This window comes from Ammospiza nelsoni, chromosome 6, assembly GCF_027579445.1.
Source record: "Ammospiza nelsoni isolate bAmmNel1 chromosome 6, bAmmNel1.pri, whole genome shotgun sequence".
Taxonomy (NCBI): Eukaryota; Metazoa; Chordata; class Aves; order Passeriformes; family Passerellidae; genus Ammospiza; species Ammospiza nelsoni.
This window is the reverse complement of record NC_080638.1, coordinates 515,093-528,026: the sequence shown is the minus strand read 5'-3', so window position 1 is coordinate 528,026 and position 12,934 is coordinate 515,093. Positions and strand designations below refer to the sequence as shown.

The window sequence follows — 12,934 nt, the reverse complement described above, 5'->3', positions numbered from 1 at the left end:
TTCTTGTAAAATGGAATACCAAATGTCAAAACCACCTACTTGTCTTCATAAAACTGCCAGCTGTATTGCACAGAAGAGGATTATCTAGGAATTGGTGTAAAATTGTCTCTAATATTTCTACTCTGTATTGCTCTATCTGAATTTATCCTTGCAGCAAAGGAAACTCCAAGAAGGAGCAGGATTGCACTCAGCAATTAAACTTCATACTATCAACACCATCTTAGTGGGCTGATCAAAAAGAAAAAAAAGATTTTTCTCTCACATTTGAAATTAGATTATGTGGCAATTGCTTTATTTTTTACTCTCCACATTGTATGTTAATGGGTCAAAGTTTAGAATTAATATGAATCTCATTATTGTGCATCTCTTAATAATCAGCTACTGTGGGTTTTTGATGTGTCTTTTAGATGAACTGCTTTTGCCTCACATGAGAAAGATTGATGGAATGCTGAATGACAACAGGAAAAGGCTGCTGTCCAAATTGCGCTTGGATCACGCTTTCAAGGTACCCTCTTTCAAATTCTAGGCTTTTAAAAGTGGTGGTTTGGGTAAATCAGTGAATTCATACCATGCAGGAACAGCTTAAAACTCATTTGGAACAGCAGTTATAAATTTAGTGCTTATATGTGGCATTTGGAGAACATTTTGGGATGGAGGAGTTCATACTGCAAAGGTGAAGTTCTAGTTTTGCTCCCCATGCTTTCTGCTTCGTTCTCAAGCATTTTTTTCCATTAAGCTTTTCCAGTTTGCCAAACAAAATCTGTTTCCTGTCCTTCTAGACCTTTTGTTTAAGTGATTGTATTGCTTAAAAAGAAACTTTTACGTGAAATAGCTATGCTGTGGAACAGATGTCTGAACCTCTTTGAAGTAGAGAACATGATCAGAGGAGTTTAAAACCAGGACAGAGGGATGCAAGAACAACTCATTTGTGTGCTCTTTCATGTATCTTCAGCATGGAAGGTTGAGAAAAGTGTGGATAACAAGCCCATATTACAGCAGCTTTGGCGTGGTAATAAAAAATCAGGTCTGGATGTGGCCAGGGAAGAGAGAAGCCGTACCATCTCAGTAGAGAGAAGGTAAACAGGAGGATAATCTCTGTGCTTCCCACTGTTCCCACCCACCCTCCAAGCAGCAATGCAGAGCTTGCAAGTGCAGCAAGGTGATTTTCACTCGTGTAGGTTAGAAAAGATCAATTCCAGCTGTTAAACCAGCACTGCCAAGCCCACCACTAAACCCTGCCCCAAAGTGCCACCGCATCTGCTGCACGTGTTTCAGAGCCCTGCAGGGATGGGGACTCCACCACTTCCCTGGGCAGCCTGTTCTGGTACTTCATAACCTTCCTGGTGAGGAAGTTTTTTGTAATATCCACTCTAAATATCCCATTTACTCTTGTCCTGCTGCTTGGGAATAAAACATCCTTTTGTCAGTGTCTGTAATCAGACTGATGATTTGTTCTTGTAACAGCTCTGAGGCCAACAACAGTAAAGCTGGCCTGGCTATGAACACCACCTCCAAACTTGTTCTTTGCCTGACTTTCCCTGTCCCCCTTTCCTCTGAACTGTCCCACAGCACAGAGACACTTGGAGAGTGAGTGCTGTTCTTTGTACTGCTGTGAGCTCATATCTGACAACTAGGTGAGGAGGGAGATAATAACAGACTTGAAAGTTCTGCTCTTTTCCATCATGAAACCTTTTCCCCCATTCCACATCTAGTAAATTCTGTGGGACATAAGGGGGCTTTGTTTCAGGGAGGAGACCACCATCAACCAGAGAAACAGCTACAATTCACATGATTCTTGAACTTTTTTAATGTTAGTTATGGTGTTTTCCCAGCAGCTGAATGATTTGTACCTCCTTGAACAGAATTACTTGTGGTTTCTTCCTTAGAGTAAAAAGGCCTGGGGAGGGCTGTGTCATTTCAAATGCACAGAGCCTCAAAGAGGTGGCATGTATTAACCCTCCATTTCTTGGGGGTTTTTTGTCATGGTAAGAATTTAGTGTTAATAGTTATTAATATAGATACCTCTTTTTGACCTGCCTGTGCACAGAAGATACAAATTTGTAGAATTTCAGTTACATGCACAGTACACAAAAAGTGAGAGGCAGTCACACTTGATTTTTTTCTCAGTTTAAGGGGGAAAAGCTACTATAATTCTATGTAATACCAACATGAATTCCAACATGTAATTAAGCTGGAGTTCATAGTGAATACAATAGCTTTGCTGTGTGTTCACTTAGCAGCAGATTATGTATCATATCTCTGAAGTTAACTTCAGATTGTATTCCATCCTGTCATCTGCAAGATGTTAATGGAGTTCATGGATGTCAGGAAAGGATCTGCTTGTGGTGTCATCTGCAAGACAGAAAACCTTTTCTGTTTTTCTTCTGATGTGACAATGCCAACTGGTGCCATCCTTGGGTCGATGTCTTGGATAAAAATGAAATGCCTACTTGTCATCATAAGTGGTTGTGTTGGTTAGGAAAATGTGTTTGATGCTCTTTAAGATACAGAAGGTTTCTGTTCCACCTTTAATGAAATAATCAGTTCAGATATTGGAGTTGAATGAGACACTGAAGAAAGCAATAGGTTAAAAGTATAATTTCATTCACTGATACCATGCGGTTTGAATGTTTTTACTGGTTTGCATTGATAGGCAAGGATGAATTTAATACTGGATACAGTTAATATGGAATATGTTAGCACTGTATTACAAACCAAAGCAGACACTGAAGTTAACTGTCAGTTGTTTGGTAGTTTTGCCTGTAACATTTTTGTAGTTCTGACAGTTCATTGCATCATTTGGGTAATAGTTGTTACAAACAAAATTATGAAATATTATTGTTGCTTTAGTTGAAGATCAGTAAGTGAAGCATCTCAGCTGAAATGTGTAAACTTCATTTGAAAATAATGATGTGGCATTTGGGGAACATTTTGGGATGATCATCCAAAAGATGCAGTAATCACTAGTATTTACTTCTTCATTCCAGTTCACTTTTGTCTGGTGTAAGTCAGTGGTGTGGCCACAGAACTGTTCTGGTTCTTAGGAATTCTCCAGAAGTGGCCAGAGCCCCTTGACACTCCAAATCAGCCTTGAGGAAGGCTATTTTAGTGGATAGCAAAACTAAATAATTCAAACCTGTGTAAGTTGTTCCACTTTGGAAGTACTGCAAGGAAGACTGGATATGCACAGATTGGCTGGTCAAGGTTCCTGCTACCACTGTGCAGCTGTTTACTGAGAGGTTTGCTTAATAAAGTAAAAAATGGGTGATATAGATAAAGAGCTAATTAATTATAGGCAGGGGAGGTTTTTGTAGTCAGGTACTGTTTATTAAAAGAAAATATAAAAATGGAGTCAACTTCATATTTTAACCCAATAGTCCCAGTAAGGTCCTTAAGCTGCAGTGATTCATTTTTCCATATGTGTAGTTTTCTGCCTCATGGTGGAGTGTAATACAAAGATGTATGTTTATTTAATGTGAAACATATTGTTCAGGGCCAGATTATGTAGCATAGCAGGACTATTTCAAAGCAGCTGCTAACATAATGCTGTATTTGTTCAACAAAATTGGATTCAAATTTACTCATGCAAATAATATAGAATTGAAGCTGACAGAAATGCAGTTCACTCTCATGAGTTAAAATGTCTTCAACTTGTACTTTTTTGAACGAGCCTTCTACTTCACTGTGCAAACCATTTCTGCCTTACAGATCTGATGATATGCAATTAGTTTGTAATTTGCAAAATCTGGGACAAAACCTATGAAGATATTTAGGCATCCTATCCCCGCGTGCCTGACTATGCATGAAATACTTAAAAATCTTCAAGTAACTTAGCCTTAGGAATTCTTGGGTAGAAATGGAATGGAAAGCAATTTAGAAGTTAAAAATTGCCCTGTGGAACTTTTTTTCCCCCTCTCTTTCTAGTGAGAGAATCACAGATGTTAATCTGATGTACAGTGAAAGGATCTGCTGGTGTTGAAAAATCACAGTAGTCAGGAGCAGGTGATCATGCTTTCCAAACCAGATTTGGTTGTATAATCTGATAAAGACTTTATCAGGTCTTTGTGGAAGAATAAATTTTTTCCTAATAGGCTGCACTCTAATCTTTTCAAAGAAGGCCAATTTATCACCAATGTGGCCATTCCTGATTTTTTCCTAATCCTTTGTCTTTCTGTGCTCTGTTGAAGAATGCTTTGGAAAACTTTCCTGAACTGACAGTGGTCACTCGGGATTCCAAGACAAAGTGTGGAGGGACATCTGTGTCCAAGATCAAAATGAATGGTAAAGCTTACAACAAGAAAACACTGAGGGCTTCTAAATCAACCACTAAATCAGCACAGGTGAGTGCTCACAGAGTTTGTTGCTGCCACCATCTGACTTGTGCTGTGATAACCATGTTTATATAAAACACTGCTTCACGTGTTAGCTGCTTTGTTTGGTTGATCAAAATGTAAAATCTTTGAGAGAGGTACTTTTTCTGTAGCAGGGGAATGTTAAAAACCAACATTTAAAGGAGTACATTAAATCATTATTATAACTCATATGTGAAACATGGTTTGTTGGCTTCCTGAGCTGTTGCTGGAGCAGCAACAATTTGCCTTCACCATTGCTGCTGTAGATCATAATAATAAATCATATTATAATAGTAACATATAAAATAATCATAATAATAGTTTCTTACACTTGCTGCAAAGTAAATGACACAATGACTTCTAGATCAAAAATTTAGTAAAAATAGTGTTAACCCTGTAAAATCTGAGATCAGATAACACTTCTTAAAAATTGAGCTCTATCTTGTTCCAGTCCTCATTTTCAATGGTGGAATGAAGCTGTGAGTCTTAAATTAAAAAAAAAAAAAAAAAAAACTACATGGAAAAAATTTGAGAAGCACATATTGTTTATTTCCATAGAATTCCTGGGGAACACTCTAACTAGATTTGGCTTTCTTAGCTTCATCTCCCTGCAGTAAATAGTGGCTTGACAAATGACCTGTACATATAGCTCACACTCATATTTCTGGCCAAATTAACCTAATTTTTAGGTAAGCACAAATCAGCTTTCTCAAGCACAAAGTCTATGTCTTTTGCAATGATAGGCATCAATCTGGTAGAATAATGGTTAAACTTTGGTAGTTCTTGGAGTACTTCTTGAGAAGGGTGTGTCTTACCCATTTTGAGTTTGCAGTGCATTCAGGATGACTGAAAGCATTCTCCCATCTGGTTTTGATAAAACAACATGGGAAGTGGAGATAGGAGATAATTAAGATATAAAGGGAATCAGTTTGCCAGGTATGTCACAATCATGATTTGAATGAAGCACTCAATTTCTGAATTGCTGAAAAAAATTGTTTACAGAAGAAAATATCTGTCATGTCTCCCGGTAAATAACATGAATTTGCCTAAAATAATTGTTCTTTTTGCAGGAGTTTACAGTAGATCCAGAAAAAATACAGTTGTATTCTTTGTATCACTCACTCCATCATTACAAATATCACATATATCTAACATGTAAAGAAGAGGTAGGTATTGCTCTCATTCTTTGCATTCACTGAGGGAATTGAGTCCAACTTGAGAGGTTGTTCTGTCATTCTTGGTAAATGAGAAAACAACTATTTTGTTCTCTCCTATTTTAATTATTTTTTTATGGCAAGCAAAGGCTTCACTGACCACATGGGTTGCCCCTAATGGGAGCTGCTGCTTAGAACATTCAGATGTGAGGCTTGCAAGGTTTGTGGGATTCCCTGAAGTGTTCTTCAGTGTTAGCCAAAATAAACAAAACAAATGTTGACAGTGAATTTAACTCCTTGGATCTAAAAGGGATTTTTTGGTCTTAGAATGCTGTGCCTTTATTTCTTCTGCAAATCCTTGCTGGAAATATTTCAGGTAGCAGAAGTACAAGAGTTGAGCTCTGTCTTAGTTGTTAAGAAATGCATTTTGGGGGGCATTACCCTTGTTTTTAAAACTCAAAGATTTTCTGGCAGAGAAGGTTTATATTTAACTGCAGAATTTTATAAAAATGAAAATTCTCCAATTCTGGCAGCTTAATGTGTGTGTGCATCTCTCTCCCCCTCCTTATCTTTTTTGAATAGATTTCTTCTGTTCAGAAGACGAGTGCAGATCTAGGCCAGGAGGAGATCGTGCAGCTGTGCATGAAAAACATAAAATGGGTGGAGGATCTTTTTGAAAAGTTTGGTGAACTCTTGAATCGTGTCCAGCAGAAATGCTCCTAACAGAAATGTGTCCCAAATCCCACATTTTTCTATGGCACTAACCTGATGGAACAGAAAGCTCAGAGAGAGGCTCTGATTTCTTTCACAATGCCAGACTGCATTCTTGTTCGTAGCCATTTTTATTTCTCTTTATGGAACTCTGTGCCTTGGCTCGTGCTAAGGAAAAGTGATGCTGCCAAGGAAATCAGTCCTTTGGAGATGGAACTAAACATAAACCTAACCACATTTTTAACCTGAAGAGTTATTTTCGATTTTGTAAACTATTGGATAACTTAGTTTTATTTTCAGAAATGTTTTTGACAAGTGATGAAGCATGCACTACATATACTTTTTTTTCTTTTTTTATTGCTCAACAGATAACAACACTTAAAATACTACAGATTTTTCCATCCCTGACTAAGTGAGAGAAAAGTCAGCATTGGGGCGAACTAATTTGTACATGTCTGGCCACCAAATTTAGAGTTTTGTACATTTTGTGAACAGAGCTGGAGTGACATCAGTTTCTGCATACGTATATTGCCATCATAAAATCCAGAAATTTCATTATGCTTTATGGACTCCTTTTACTATTGTCATGTTTGGGAGACCAAACATGGAGTTGGTGCAATCCTATGACTGCTTTTGTGTCAAATTATATTGTAATGAAAGACAATGACCTTAACTATTTTCCCTGTTTTGAAGAAAAAAATATTTTCCTTTATACTGTGGTTTTTTTTTTCTTTTGGAAAAAAAAAAATCAATTGTACATTTTATCTCACTAATAGTTGTATTTTTCACAGAGGAAATATTGTGGTTAAAATTGTTACATGTATCTTTGTAATACACTTTCCATTGTTTTCAGTAAATCCTATTCATTTATATGTTGATTTTATATTGTAAACTATGTATCTCGAGGTAACCCTTTTGTTTATACAGGTTTGCTTCAGTGTTAACCAGAATAATGCCTAATGCATACTAGACTAGTTTTGCTTTAAGTGTAGTTGTGTTAGACACTGCAATTATTTCCTGGTATGTGAAAATAAATTTCTTACTAAACTAGCACTTGATTAACTGAGAGTTTAAATGAAGAGCTACTACACTTTATCTTGGTCAACAAAGATTGTTGATTGAAAATAGACTATATGCAGTGTTAAACACAGCTTACAAAATTGTTTGTAGAACTGGCAGTTGCAGAGCTGTTCTCTTTTTGGTGCCTTTCAAGTCTTCAGACATCTTTGTAGCTTTTCTCCCCCCTCCAGGTTGTTAACACTTCGTAGTGCCACTAGTCACACTCAGACAATGAATGTAATGGGCTCTGATCAGGAGAACATTTTCTTTGAATTTGCCAATAGAATGCCTTACTGAGTCATTCAGAATGGAGATGTACTCTACAGGCATCCTAAAAAAAAAAAGTCATGTTGGTCTTTTTTCAGAAAATGTCAAAAAAACCCTTCATTCCTTTATCCTTTTACTGCCACTTAGTGCCTTAATTTCAGCCAAGAGAGCAGGGTTCACTATTCATTGGCCAAATGAAGTAACGTTCATTGCCATGTGACCTTTCCCCCATGTTTTGATCCTATTTAGTTGTTAAATATTCATTAGACCGTAGAACTATAAAGAGTTTAATGAATAGATGTGAAAATGAAATTATTTGATCTTGGGTAAGCAAATAGAAGTTTGAATATTAAAGTATGTACAGAATTTTAGCTGGTTAGATTTAGAACCTTGTAGGATGTTTACCGTATTTCCAAAGCTTTTCATCCTTACAAAGCAATAATTCTCCTTTACAATTTGTGTGCAGACTGCTATGAACAGAAATGGGTACGTGCCCTTGCCTTTTTTCAAGCCCCTTCCTGGTGGTTTTGCTTTAAAAAGGGAGGTCACTGTCGTGTTAATGACACGTTGTGCTACTGCTGTGTCTGCAGTTATCAAGGAGAGGAGGTGGGTTTGGGGTTAGGCAGAATGTGCAGATTGTTAGAGCAATCATGGAGCTAATTAATTCCCACGGTGCAGAGAGGGGTAGCTGTGGGATTAAGGAATTTCTGTGGTTTCAGTCCTGTGAGTTTAGAGAGTGAAACCCAACCAGCAGAGTTAGCAGCCTTGGCAGCAATCAGACAAAATGATTTTAATGTAAATGTGCACACTGGAGTAGAAACGTGCCTGGTACACTCCTCAATCACCAGTGGGCATTCCCAAATTTCCATCCCTTACTGGGATGGCTGGCAATGCCTGCAGGTTGATGACAGGGAGTTACTTGCCCAGGCAGAGTTCTGTGGTCACGTTACAGTTTGGAAATTCCTAGTCTGTTTTAAAAATCATGAGGATACAGACTGAGGGAAGAATGGAATCAGCTCCTTGATGGTGTTGTAAAGAGCTGGTCAGGCTTTGTCTCTCTCACACCCCTTCCTAATGCTGCAGAGAGTTGAGAGGGTTTTCTGTGCTTTCTAGAAGATTACCACTACTGTGTACTTACTCTGGATTTTCTAATCTAGAAGTAGCTTTAGAAAGCTGCTTTCAGTCCTTAGACGCTAAAAAAAATAAATGAGAGGCTTTTGGAGTAGCTTGTCCCTGTTTAAAAAGGAAGTAATTTTAGCAACAACCATTCAAAATAAAAGGGAGGTGGGGGGCCAGGATGCTCTGCACTGCCATAGAAAGTGACCTGGCTTATTTTTGGCTGTTTTGTTCCCAAGGCCAGTTAAACAAGCACTGTGCCTGTAGAAGACAGGAAAAACTTGTCTTGAATAAAATTAACTGCCCCAGACTATTAAAGATTAATATAATGGAGCTTCCATCTTTGTCTTGGGGTGCAGAAATGGTGGCTAGATTGTTAATTTACCAAACCAGAATAAGTAAAACCAGAAACTCTTGAGTGTGTTGAAGGGTCATAAATCAAAGCAAAGCTTTGTTAGTAGGATTGAACAGGTTTTTTTATACTGAAGCAAACTTAATGGAAAAGTCAATGTACAAATTACTTTTTTTTTGCACAAATCCTTTGTTTTGTTGCCTTTTAGATAATGAAGTCTGCACCCACACCTCAGATTTTTTCCCCTTGGAGTAACAGTGAGGTCTTCATCCCTTAATATGACAGTGGAAATTGAGCACTGATTTGACTGCAAGAGAAGATGCACTGGGAAGGAACAAAGCCCTCCTTAGACTATGAATCAGCAGAACAGGAATGAAACAAATTGCATAATCAGTTATTTGGCTTTTAATTCCTCTATTCTATCCTTTAGTGTGGCATCCCAATTTACACTGGGTTTGGTTCTATTCAAATACAGCATTGCCCTTAAAGGCAGGTTTGCTTTGAGATGCTACTCCCAAAGTTTTGCTAGCAAAAAATCAGACACAAAGTGGATTGAGAAATTATTTCTGAAAACAGCTAAGGACTTTAGGGTCTTGGAGGTTCTGTGGCATGTAATGTATTCATATATTGTCGAAATGAAATACTGCTTTTTAGAAAGTCAGATCTTACAGGCTGTCTTCCAAGTAAATGATTCCCATAGGAAATATATTTTAAATATTATTTAAATATTTACTACTATTTAAAACAATTTTAAAGCAGGAAAGCTAATACTATGGTCACAAAATGTCAGTGTGTCACCAACCATTTCTTATTTTGTTGCCAGCACTTGACATTTGGTCTCTCTTTACCCTATTATGAACCTGTGCATTCCACAGTGCACATTCTGCCATATTTTATTATTTAAGCTAATATTAACATGTCATTGGTAATAAATGCATGTTTTTCTGCATATCTGTTCTACGTATGGCAAAAATGAAGCTAGGGCTAATTAAGAGACACTATGCATTCTTAGTCCAGATTTTCAGGTGGTCCATAATACAATGTATGGAAATGTGAAAAAGGACAGTTTTGTACCATTCATGATGTTATTAACTAAACCCATTAAAGTGAAAACACTTTTTAAACAAAAACCTTATAATGCTTAGTCATTTGTTATTAAACCACAAGTCTTGAAAAGTCAAGATTGTTGGAAACAAATTGGCAATTTGGAATTTTTCCTATATTTTCTGCTTGCAACATGAAGAAATACAATTCTACGGTTGGGTTTGGGTTGTTTTTTTTTTTTTCATTATGTTGACTGAAGTGAGCATGTCTGGTTGATCTGGATTTTTTTAATTCTGGGTTCTGAATTAATTCTTAATTCTGAATGAATTTGTACAATACATCTGCCAGATCTTCCACTGCTGTGGTGAGTGAGGAGCCTGACTGTTGGGGCAAGAGAGAATCTGCTGCTGTGATTCAGGTGGGGTTTACCTGAACTTCACTCTTCTCATTTGTTCTCTTTCTTGCTGGACTAGGATGTCATCTCTGTGTGCCTGAGAAGAAAAGGTGCTCACAGAGTTGTGGGATTTTTGCCCCCAACCACAAGGAATTACCCTGGATATTCTTAGCACTGCTTTTCCCTCGCACAGAGGGCTGAACCCCCATCCCATGCTGTGGATATTGGCCATAAGATCCACAGCAGCCCTTCTCTGGGCAGCTTGTTTGCAGAAAAAGGAGCTTCTGGAGGCTGGAATATTTTTTTTTTCATGGCTCTCTGTATAAGCTTCTTCCCAAACCAAGATGAATATAAAATGAGTCATTTTCCCATGAAATTGATTGTTGTTTTCTCCAAAAAATACTTTGGGAAGCAGGTAGGCAGAGCATGTCCGGCTGCAATCCTGAAGATTTCAATGCTGTGTTTCTGATACAGCTTTTAATTTCTGAAGATTTTTTTTTTTTTTTTCCAAAAAGAATGAGGAAGAAGCTGAATGCACACATTCCTTTTAAGAAAGGAAAGCAGGTCCTACTATCAGCAGTTTGTGGGTAAGTATCTTAGGCAATCAAAATTACGTGCTCTGCATTAGCTATTTGCCTTTTCCATAGATAACCTAACAAATCTTTGTTTCGTTTCTAGAAACTGAAGAAGAGAAAACCATATTAAAATTCTTTTCATTTGATTTCTTAAAAGAATACAGGACAAATACAGAGAACAAGCTTTTTATAAAGGAGAAAAAGAAATGGTGAGTCAGGGAAAACAGCAACAAACATTTCAGGGCTGTATTCTCTCATTTGTCCTGAGTATGTCTTGGGTTCTTGCTTTTAAAAGTTCCACTGGGCATTTTCTTTTCTTTGTGTGTGCTTAATTTTGGTTGGTTTTGTTTGGGCTTTTTTAGCTACCTGATGCCCAAAGGGTAGAGGGAAGCAGCAGAGCCCATGAGCAGGACTGAAGGAGCAGCTAAGGTCCTTCATTTTAGTTTTTATGAATAAATGAGGTTTTTATTTACATGTGTTATTTGAAATTGTAAACTATATAATTGGGAATACATGTAGCCTTCTCAAACTCCCAGAACATGTGATTGAAAGATCTTTTAAGTAAAATTATGTTGGCTTGCATCATCCTTTCCTTTCTAACTCTGCTGGCTGCTAGAGTGATTTGTCTGTGCATTATTTATGTATCAGATATTTTTGCTGTGGCAACAGAAGGTAAGTGATATGATAATTGAATAAAAGCTGGAGCATCAATGTTTTATTATGTGTTTAGGTCAAATGGGCATCTTGCTCAAAGCTCTGGGAGAATGAGGATTTAGAGCTCTTCCCTAAGTAAAGTAGCTTTGGTGGCTGCTGAAACCTCCCAGATTTTTGTTGTTGGTCAGAATGCAGAAATTGCTGTCCCTACAGCTTTCCTAGCAAACAACAGTAAGGGAACACTTACTTGTTTCAGTGCAGCCTCCAGCAACTTTGTTTAGAGGTAATTTGACCACAGCCAATGGACTTTGCACTGAAGGAGTTGAAGAGAGTGCTCACAGGTTCTGTGAGAATCCAAGTATTGCAATTCTGGGACCAGCTGCCTTAAATAAACCCCACAAACCAGGTAAAAGGAATGCTCAGCCAGGGACTGTCACTTTCTCTTTGACATGAACTGTACAAGTTCCCTTTGAGTTTAGTGGGGTAATAAAATTCTGCAGGATTCTTCTCAGGACATTTTCCTATCCTAAACCGTGGGCCTGGCAAATATGGCATAATTGAGTTAGGTGGCCTCAGCACATTGTTCAGTAATATAAAATGTAAATTATAGATTCCTGCTTCTAACAGAAACAATAAGCCTGATTCTATGCCCCAGAGCATATAGGATATGCAGCTGTTTTCTAAGAAAATCAAAACAAAGGGTCAAAATCAGGAATTCACTTTTGCTCAGCAAATCCATTTAGAGTTCTCACTTTTCTCCCCCCTCACCCACTAGCTCCTGCTATCCCATTAAGCTGGTGCCACTAGTGAGTGCTTGTGGGATTATGCCCTTTTCTGACCCAGACATGGGGCAACTGAGCGCTGTTTTAAAAACTTTTATTCCATTTTCAGTCTCATGTGAAGGGTGAAACAATACAAATGTTATAATTCACACCATCACAATCAGAAATGAACTATTTCCTAATTAAAATACATCATAAGTGTTTCTTTACGTATCAACTTTGACTACAACATGCTATAAATACCTTAAAACTAATCATCTAAAATTATCCCTCCTAAGTCCCACTACATCTTTTATAGTTCTATTTCTCTAAAATATGTAATCTTATAAATAAAACCCTTCTTTAAAACTTGTTTCTGGTTCCATTTCTCTCTCAACAATGTCTATTCTATTCTATAACGTTCCTAAGTCAACATTTTTTATCTCAAACTTTACATACAGTACATACTATGTAAACCTTCTGTCAAACTTTAAG

The 12,934-nt window shown here is 37.5% G+C and overlaps 1 protein-coding gene across 2 annotated transcripts in view; it reads left to right on the top strand.

The window, feature by feature from the left end:
- Positions 1–10,141, top strand: part of QSER1 (glutamine and serine rich 1) — a 44,088-nt gene extending 33,947 nt beyond the window's left edge. For both annotated transcript variants that reach the window (XM_059473715.1, XM_059473717.1), the window contains exons 10-13: positions 408–505; positions 4,188–4,340; positions 5,423–5,518; positions 6,089–10,141. In XM_059473715.1, the coding sequence (XP_059329698.1) occupies positions 408–505; positions 4,188–4,340; positions 5,423–5,518; positions 6,089–6,229 (488 nt within the window). In that variant the 3' untranslated portion in view covers positions 6,230–10,141. The remainder of the gene's footprint in view (positions 1–407; positions 506–4,187; positions 4,341–5,422; positions 5,519–6,088) is intronic.
- The last annotated feature ends 2,793 nt before the right edge of the window (positions 10,142–12,934 follow it).